This window comes from Cyprinodon variegatus, unplaced genomic scaffold (assembly GCF_000732505.1).
Source record: "Cyprinodon variegatus isolate N-32 unplaced genomic scaffold, C_variegatus-1.0 Scaffold412, whole genome shotgun sequence".
In the NCBI taxonomy this organism is placed as follows: Eukaryota; Metazoa; Chordata; class Actinopteri; order Cyprinodontiformes; family Cyprinodontidae; genus Cyprinodon; species Cyprinodon variegatus.
In genome coordinates this window covers 713,454-722,986 of record NW_015150865.1, presented here as the reverse complement: position 1 = coordinate 722,986, position 9,533 = coordinate 713,454, and the positions used below count along the sequence as shown (strand labels likewise).

General features: G+C 37.3%; 1 protein-coding gene across 1 annotated transcript; it reads left to right on the top strand.

Moving 5' to 3' along the window:
* Positions 1-3,155: 3,155 nt before the first annotated feature.
* Positions 3,156-7,772, top strand: LOC107093189 (glucagon family neuropeptides-like). The gene is made up of 6 exons (XM_015388063.1): positions 3,156-3,321; positions 3,566-3,677; positions 6,919-7,023; positions 7,200-7,304; positions 7,396-7,512; positions 7,625-7,772. Exons 2-6 carry the CDS (start codon positions 3,592-3,594, stop codon positions 7,635-7,637), a joined length of 426 nt encoding a protein of 141 aa, XP_015243549.1. The 5' UTR covers positions 3,156-3,321; positions 3,566-3,591; the 3' UTR covers positions 7,638-7,772.
* The last annotated feature ends 1,761 nt before the right edge of the window (positions 7,773-9,533 follow it).

Sequence of the window (9,533 nt, the reverse complement as noted above, 5' to 3'; positions counted from 1 at the left end):
TTATTTCAAGGCGTACAGGAGCAAATGAGGTCATCTGTGCTTTAGGATGTCTAGAGGGTTTTCCATTTGTGCTGGCAGTGCACTCTCATCACTCAGACTGTCCTCAAGAGATAAGTTTGAGTAGGAGAGGTTTACACTGGTCAACCTGAACACAAAAGCACTACTTTTTCATTTTAATGTCGAGATGATTTCCCCATTATGAAAAAAAAACAAACTAATTTCCTTATCCCCATAATGCATGCAAAAAAATGTCCTGGGGGGTCTCTTCTAGTGAACACAAAAATAATCCCATGATGTGCCCAGGATTTATCAAATTACACCCTCATATTTAAAAAAAAAAAACAACTCATTTTTTCTTTTATACTCTAGTTTTGCATAAATAACATTTTCCTTCTGCACCTCAGACATCCCCCAAAAAGAAGATATGAATAATAAACTGTTTGTTACATATAGGTCTGGAATTCACTGGATTATTTAAGGTCTCCACAAGAGGAGCTTATTTTATACGCAGTTGTATTCAGAATGATACAAGTCCAACAGCACCAAGCATATTAGAAGTTATTGTTCTACATAAGAACCTTTTTATCAGAGAAAACCAACAATCCAGACATCCATGCTGCAGTTTCTGTCTAAATGAATCATTAGGGAAACTTTACAAAACAATAGCTGTGTGGAGTTCAGTCTGACATTTCATTCAGAAAAAAAAAAAAAAATGGTGTCGAATCAAAGGTCAAAGAGAAAGGCAACAAATGTCCGGCATAGAAGTTATGATTTTAACATCCAAGTAAAACTGTTCAAACAATGGATTGTTTTGCTTTAACACTGAAACATGTTGAAAGGACACCAGTACTACTTGTTAGGGTCATTAAAGTGGAACTCTTGATGTGTCTGGTTATATGGACAGATACATTATTGGAAAGGTTTTGAGCTTTACTTTTTCTTTACACACCTATTTTTTTATTTTCCAACGCATCTGTATGTGTTCAGATTAAAGCCAAAATAATCGACCAGTACCAAACCTTGCATAATCTGCACTGAGCTGAACCCAAATGAACAGGCTCATCCACATCCATCTCTTCATTACCAGTTTTGTGGTGCGGCCCGGGTAACAATTGTGACTAAAACAGACTATTATGGGATATTGATAAATTCTAAGGATCCAGCGTAACAATAGGGTTCAAAGTAAAGGCATTAATGGCTGTTGGCAATAACTATAGTAGCTGGAGTTTAGCTGACAATAAGGCAACCTTGGGGAGGTTTTTACTTTTTTTTTTTGCTCAGACCCAAAGAGAAGTTGAAAAAGACAATTTTAAAAGCCTGCACAAAAAAAAAAACATTCAATGATACTAATGAAAGGCATTTTTCTTTTTTCTTTTATAGATTTGCTGGTAAATCAGTAGATTTGTCTCAAAGCAAGTTTGTATTTTCAGCAGCAACAATACGGTGTATCACTCTTTCTATAAAGAAGAATTACAACGAAAGCAAACAGTATGATATAAGACGGTCGATTTGCATTTCAGCTTGCCATAATATAATCAACATGTAAAGGAATGACAATATTGTCTGGTATCTCTAAATTGAAGTAATATTAAGCATTCAAACCTGTAGAGTCTGACATCTGATTTTTCTCCCTGTATTTCAAGCCTGAAGATTTTTTTTAAGTTCTTTTTTTTTCTCTTGTAATAACAGCAGAATTTTTCTTTAACTCTTTTAATTTTTCTTTAAAGCACCCTGTGACCAGTTATTTTCCTAAGGTATAAAATCCTGTTTCTTACTAGGACAATATAACCCTCAATATTGCAGTTAAAATACTCAAAACAATCCAAAAACAAAAGGATCACATCAAAGCAAGAAAACATAACTTTATGATTGTTTTTTCTCCTAGAAAAACCCACCTACTTATTATGAATTAAAAGTATCTGGGTTATCAAGAAAGAAAGATTTAGTGTATTTTCTCTCAGTTTGAGCACTATGTGTTGTGGGTGGACTAATGATGGAGAGTTCCATACAGGCTGATGCCATAAATAAATATTTATGTTCTTTTTTGTCTCCTGGAAAGTGATGCAACAAATTTTTGATAGCTCAATATAATATAATTTATATGGATACAAACACACTAGGTCTGAGGTGCAGCACAAGAGGAGCCTGACATCAGGCTTGGTCAGATGTTGTTTTATTATGCAAGATTATCCTGGAGTGGTGAGTAAACGCCACTATGTTTCCCTTTTTTTTAGATATGACTTGTTGATATTTCTGCAAGTAACATTTTCTTAATGTTAATTTCTTAATATTAATTATGTGCAGATAAACACTTGAAGGAAAATGTTTCTGTGCTTTAGTAACTCAGTGCTTTGTTTTGAACATCAACAAGTCAGCACTGGTGTTTCAGCTGCTTTCTGCACAGCTTTTCTACATACGTAGCTGTGTGGACACAGAAAGATAGGAAGTAAAGATCATTATTAAAAATCAGAAATTATTAGGAAGAGGCCAGACTTAGAAGATCAACTAAGATACATTTTTGCTTTAAATATATCAAAATAAGCCTCCATCACTAAGAGGTTTGGCTGCATGATGTAGTAAGAATGGGACCATTTTTAGACTTTAGGTTAAGTCAGTGACTCTGATACCAACATTTAAAATTCCTTTTTTAAACCTTTTTCCACACTTAGGATTCTATTTAGTTTAAACATAAATATTTACTAATAAATCAAGCCTTTGTAAAACAGGGTGCACATATAGCAGTAGCCTACTAGCCCAACAGCTCCCTGTTTTATGCAGATTTAGCTATCTATTTGTAGAAGAAATCTGAATGAAATGCTGAAAATACAGGAAAGGGGTTAAAGTTTTTGCTTTAAATTTTCTTGCAGGCTAGAAATGCATTAAGAAGTTCACATTAAATGGAAGAAACTGATGAACCAAAACATGTAACACTGCTTAACTTATGCATTTATCAATCCCTTTTTCAACCCTCTATACATTGTCATTTACTGATTCATGGTTATGCAAAACCATAATACACTGTGGCTCTAAAGTGCTATTCAATTATGGTCATGGTCAAAGAAAAAAAAAAAAAAAATCAACCCCAGAGAGTTGATGTTGATGGCCAAGCTCAATGAGAGAGAGAGACAGAGTGATGATGTGAGCTGTGGGTGTGACCGAGAGCCCCAGGTTCAGTATAAACTGACCATGGATGCAGAGAGGGAACAAACAGCCGGGTTCCTGCCTCTTTTGTCCCGTTCTTCCTGGCATTTACGGACGATGAGAGTGGAAGGCACCGAGTAGTGGCTCAGCAGGGACGCTCTGACTCTGTGTTAAGACTAGGTAACTCTTACAACACACATGCACACACAAAGTGCATTAAATCCAACATGCATAAGTATATGCAAAAGAAATCTTCTATTAAGTGTGCACATTTCAAATCACTGCACACACACCTCCATGCCTAAAGTTTTTTTTCTCCCTGTTTTTTCTTTTTTCAGCTGTGTGATGACGCTGATGGTGGGAAACTGTGATTTCAGGGTTTTTTTTCTAATGTAATTTCTTCCCCTGTCATTTATTCTGGTAGTCCAGTGTTCTCCAGGACTGGCTGCGATGATGGAGAAAGCTGCTGTGCTGCTGCTGCTCTTCTGTTGCCTGGTCATGTCTTTATCAGGCTCTCCGCTCTACCCATCCATCAGGTATGTCACACCAAAATCATAACACTTCTATCCATCTTGTTCAATGCTCTTGTAATAGATTTATTTTAAGATAATTTGTGACTATTGAACATTTCTATTGACCTCCTATGGTGTTTTTGTAGATAAAAAGTACTTTGATTAACAACTGTTATGATTTCATCAATTACAGTGGTGTAATACCATCTAAGTTTTGTGCAGGTAGGAGTTGATAAGTGTTTCTGTGTAGAAATACTTTAACAGATTGTAGAAATTGAAAAAAAAACTAAGGTAAATTCCTACCATGTTTTAATATGTACTTACTCACCTAAGCTGTTTAAGCTCTAATTAGTCATTAAAGCAATTTAGCTCACCTAAATTCTAATGTCAGATTTAAAAGAAATTAAAATAACTTTTTAACCCAGGTACCCCTCTCATCAATAGCTCACTCTGGAGGATCCATCACTTAGACAACTTTTATGTATTATTGTATACACAGAGTGTAAACAAAATGAAATTTCGTTTTGTACAACTTTCATACCATTTGTGGGAGAAAAAATATGGTGCAAATACTGTGTTGATATGGAAGTTAAGAGCATCAATATATATGGTGCAAATATGCAGAGTTTTGGTTTGGTGTTATCAGTGTGATGCAGAGTCAGTGACATGATTAAGAGTTTTCACAACAGTTCAGCTGTCTAATGGCGGTGGGGGAGAAGCTTTTTTTGGAATCTGCTGGACCTGCGTCGAATGCAGCGAAGCCTATTCCCAGAGGGTAGCAGGGTGAACAGTCCATGGTTGGGGTGTGAGGGTGTAATTGATGATGTTACGGCATCAGCATTACAGAAAACATTTACAGTTCTGTGCCTGTCATGCTGTCTCCTTCTCTTGGATGTGCCATTAAAACGTCCAAAGCTGGGTACTTATGGGGCTTATTTCAACCACCTTAAATGACAGCCTTTGATGCAGAGGTGTGACAGCTGTAGGACCTCTGAGCTTGCGGGATGACTGTGCTCCTCCCATACAGCTGTTATGCTCAGTCCAGCCATCCTACAGAGAAAGCAGATTTCCACTGCATGTGATCCTTTTTGAGGGGACATGGCCATCGGTGAGGATTCAGTAGATACAGATTTTAAAATCAATAGCTTTTCTTTTTGCTTTCTTCAACATAACTGACTGCAGCAAAACCAAAGCAAAGACCGGCTCCCCTGTCTGGAAGAAGACGTCCACTGATGTTATTGATTGAATAAAAAGCAGAGATCAGACCTTGATGTTCCCAACTCTCCAACACTACGGACAAAAAGTTTGGGCTGCATCCCTCCAAGGCGGATTATGTCACAGCGAGGCAACAAAGGCTCCATCAAACCTGCTAAACAAATGCATCCCTCCTTTCCCTGCTTTGAAGGAGGGGTCTTTCGTGGCCAGTCTTAGTCAACCGTTTAAAGCGGATTGGTCAAGGTAGCAATAGCGGATGACGGTGACAAAAACTGTATTTGAAATAGACACATTACACTTTCTGTAAACCCAAACTATCTCTCAAAAATTTTTAGGTTAGAATATAGATATGTTAAACTCAAATATCTTCCAAACTTAACAAGATTTTTACCAATTTATGGATCTCTTTGACTAACAAACAAGTGGTCATACTTAGATCATGGGGACTGTGCCAGACTCACACCATTTTATTCCCACAATGTCTTTAAAGTCTGCAACTAGCAGATATTCTAGATGGAAAATCTGTCCACCCACCTTTGCTAGAACGCTTAGGCTCTTAGCTTAAGGTTGCAAGCATCCTAACCCCGGCCGATGCTTTTCTTATTGTACAAATGTGGAAAAGGGGAAAGTCTAGAAGTGTGGATCCAGAGGCCTAGGAGTGCGAGTCCAGCTATATCCACCTGATACCCTCAATCATCACACCTTAGTTCAGCAGGTTAACTTTCCCGGATAACATTTTAACGATGAGATTAAGAGAGCCAAGCCCCCTCCCAACACTACCCTTCCTGACAGATTGAAACAAACATCATGTTTGAACTACCAGGTGATAAGACCTTGTGGGTCGGGCTCTCTGATGCCTATCTGAGCTGAACCTAGCTGAACCCCTGGAACCTTTGATCACCAGCTCCTTTTCAATGAGCTGTCCCCGGCCCTGGTTTCAGGGGGGTTTCCTCTGGTCTGCTTGGTCAACCTTCTCTTCCCTTGATGCCAGTTTCCCTGTGGAAGCCTACTATTTAATAATTTGCTGAAATGAATCATTCACGTTTTTTTGTGGCTCACACTTGTGAATTGGAATAATACCCAGAAAGGAAGTCTGTCAGGACAGTTATTGATTTGAAGAATAAAATGAAGATATGCACTCTTTGCTTTACTTGTCTGGATAAACACAAAGAATTGCTGCTGAATAGTGATTTCTGTCCAGTTTCATATGAATTTGAACGTGATTCACGTGGTCATAATGTCTCAAAGACATAGGGACTTGAGAGTCTTGGGTCTGTATCAACAACTAGTATTGAGCTGAAGGTGGGACTCTGTCACTCACTAGCATAATGAAGGAACAACTGAACAACTCTTTGAACAGGTCTTTTACACCAAACATTTCAAGAACTGATTCTAGGGATTCAATGTCCTCAAAAGAACTAAATGTCTGAGAATAACATTCGACTATAGCAATATCTTCCAATAAAGTTTAATCAGACTGCTTATGATTTTGTTAAAATTAAAATATCAACACAATATTTGCAAAATATACTTTATTGATATTCAAAATATTTAAAAATGCGGAATTTAAAAGCAGTTAAAATAATTTTTAAGGTTTAACTAAAATGAATAGTGCGCAGTCTAATCATTAAGTCCTTAATAAGTGAATAATTCATAGATATTCAGTTGTTAAAAAAGAAGCCCAAGCAATTTTAGACCCATGCCTAATTTGCTCTTTTTTTTTTGGGACTTTTCACCACTTACTTTCCCTGTCATGTCTTTGTCCTCTTGCTCTTGTTATGCAAAGAGGGGTCAAGATGTCTGAATTAGTCACTATAGTAACATTATTCCAGTGGCACGTCATCTTAATCATGTTGTCCAGCGCTCGGGCAGCAGAACATGTCATTTGACAAGGACAAGAGCATTTTGTCAACCCCAAGCACAGTTTAACATTTAACAACAAAAGGAGAAAATTAAATGTAAAACCTCCAAACAGTGGCCTAAAGTTGAGGTGGGGTGTGTTTTGAATTCTATATTGGCCATTTAAGAAGAGTATGGTGATGTTTAACAGGTTTGGAGAAAGGGACGCTTCCGTCCTCATGACCTCTTCTCTCAAGAACCAAGCAGAGCTACAAAAGAAAGACAAGCTTCCACAGAGGGATGACGAAGAGCTGCGGTGAGTGAGTTTATATTTTATCGTCAGCCAGTTCCAGAGAAAACTGTCTTTAATCTCAAAATATGGGTACATTGAAGAAAAAATATGCATGGAGTTCATTCTTTAATGCTAAAAGTGTGGAATCTGATGCCCATGAAGCCAAACTAATGAAAGCTTTCCCTTTTTATGCTTTTCAGCTCTGAACGCCACGCTGATGCCATATTTACTAACAGTTACAGGAAAGTCTTGGGTCAGATTTCCGCCAGAAAAATCTTTCAGACCCTCATGGGCAAACGACTCGGGTAAGCAGGGAAAACTACGCTCAGATGTGTTAAACACAGCAGAGATTCATTGTTAAAAACACACTGTGGGTATTAATGTTCTTCTCCTCAGAGATGAAAGCGAGAGCTACATGAAGCGTCAGTCGGATATCTATGAGGGGACCTTCAAAGAAGATCTTACATCCATCCAGAGCGATCAGAGGTACAGAGGACAGGGAATGAGGCCGAGGTAAACAGATATTTTCCATTAACGCCAGACAGAAACCTCGAAACTTAGATTCATACTTTTCATGCTGAAATTTTTTGTTGAGTAAACTAACCTCTGAGCTTCCTTTCTCCAGACTTATCAGCTGAGGGCTAACTGAAGAGAGGAAGCCATCACTGCTCTTTCTATTCCTTTATCACCATGTATTCTACACAAATAAAATTAGTATGATTTTGTTTTATTAGTTGTTATTCAAATACTATTATAAATTATTATTAAAAACCTCAAAGACACCTTTTGTGTATTTTGTCATTCCTGGGAAAGATGGGTTTTATGAGTTTTAATTCACAGTGCATTGCAAAAGTATTGATACCGCTTATTTTATTACAATGCGCCACATACTTTAATATGTTGCATTGGGATGTTATGTGATAGACATGCACAAGGAAGCCCTCAACTGTGAAGTGGAAGGGATTTATTTATTTTTTTACATTTCACAGGTTAAAGAAAAAATAAAACTCAGCTTCTTTCGCTCTACAATTTTAAATAAAAGTTAAAGTAAAATGTTCTAAGGGCAACCAATTTCCTTTCAAAATAAGCAAATTTTCAACCTTTTTATAGATCTGATAATAATACAGTTTGTTTTTTTTGTGAAGGCCTTTGAGGTATATAAGGGAACATTTGTGAAGAAAATGCATCATCACTAACAGCTTTCAGGTCAGGGTTAAAGCGTATTATAGTAATGCTCTTAGAAACATTGTCCAAGCTTTGAATATCTCACACTGTATTCTTCAATAAGTAACAAGAAATTTAAACAAGTTAAGAACAGAAAAATTTTAATATCAATGGGTTTGGAGAGTCGAGCATTAGTCAAAGAAATAACCAAAAGACTTATAGGGAACTCTTGGGGAGCAGTAATGACCTTGAGCTCAGGTGGGAGAGTCTGGGTGACAAGCTAACTAGAATATGGTGAAAATGTTATGGCTTTTTGGAACAGTGGATAGAAGATTGAATGACAGAAGACAGGTCAAAAATGAAGACCTGCTTCCTAATGGAATACGCAACCAACGATGTGTTTATCAGATTGCTGGTTGCAGATTCCAACAAGCCACAGATACAGTCACAGAAATCTGCTCTCTGATGCAGGTAAAAAAAAAAAAGACCGTGACTTATTTTTATTCTTAAAGCCCTGGTTAAGGAGTTCTGACAGAATTAACTTCTGATCTGGTCAGAACTTTTTGAGCAGTGGGGACTGTTTGCCCTTACTGAGTTAGAAATGTCCTGACCATAGGAAGGTTTGTTCCTGTTCTCACTACCTTCATTAAAATAATAAAGAAATGTGTTATTTCTTTTGGAACCAAAGCATGTAATTGCATAGCTTTGTTCATTCTGGCCTTTTTTTTTTCTTTAGCTCTTGCAGCTTTATCTTGATGCGGTGGGATGACACTGACCTATGATGACTTCCTCAGAAATATGTGTTGAAATATTTTTTAAAGTAAGCTGGAAAGAATGGAAAGAACCTTATTCTTGGTAGCCCCAGGAACACTTTTCTGCTTTCTTGTGGAGGATAGACTTCAGCAGTGTTTAAAGGTGAAAGTAATAAAAGTATGATTTTGTTCAGGGAGCATCCTTACGGTAAGTACACCAAAGAAAAAAACTGTCCAGTGGAATTAAACCTCTACTGAGGATAACTTATTGAACAAAGCACTTGTTCAAACTGGTGATAGCCTACAAGACGGATTATGAAGCCAAAGTGAAAACTGTGATGCAATTAAATAGGGAGCTAATTTTTTCCTTTCAATGTTAATTATTGTGTACAAATTGTACAAATGCCAAACTTTAATTTATATTTTTTCCTAACTAAAGGTTATCAATACCAACTGAAAAAATGTTGTCTATTTAAATCCCTCTTGCCAGGAACTATGTTGTTTAGTGTGATGTTAGAGACGGACGGTAATTATGGGCGTACCGCCGGCACGCTCAACACACCGGATCCATAAAGATAATTCGCTGTCGTCCGTCAGTGTCATCCCAGATTAGGGACA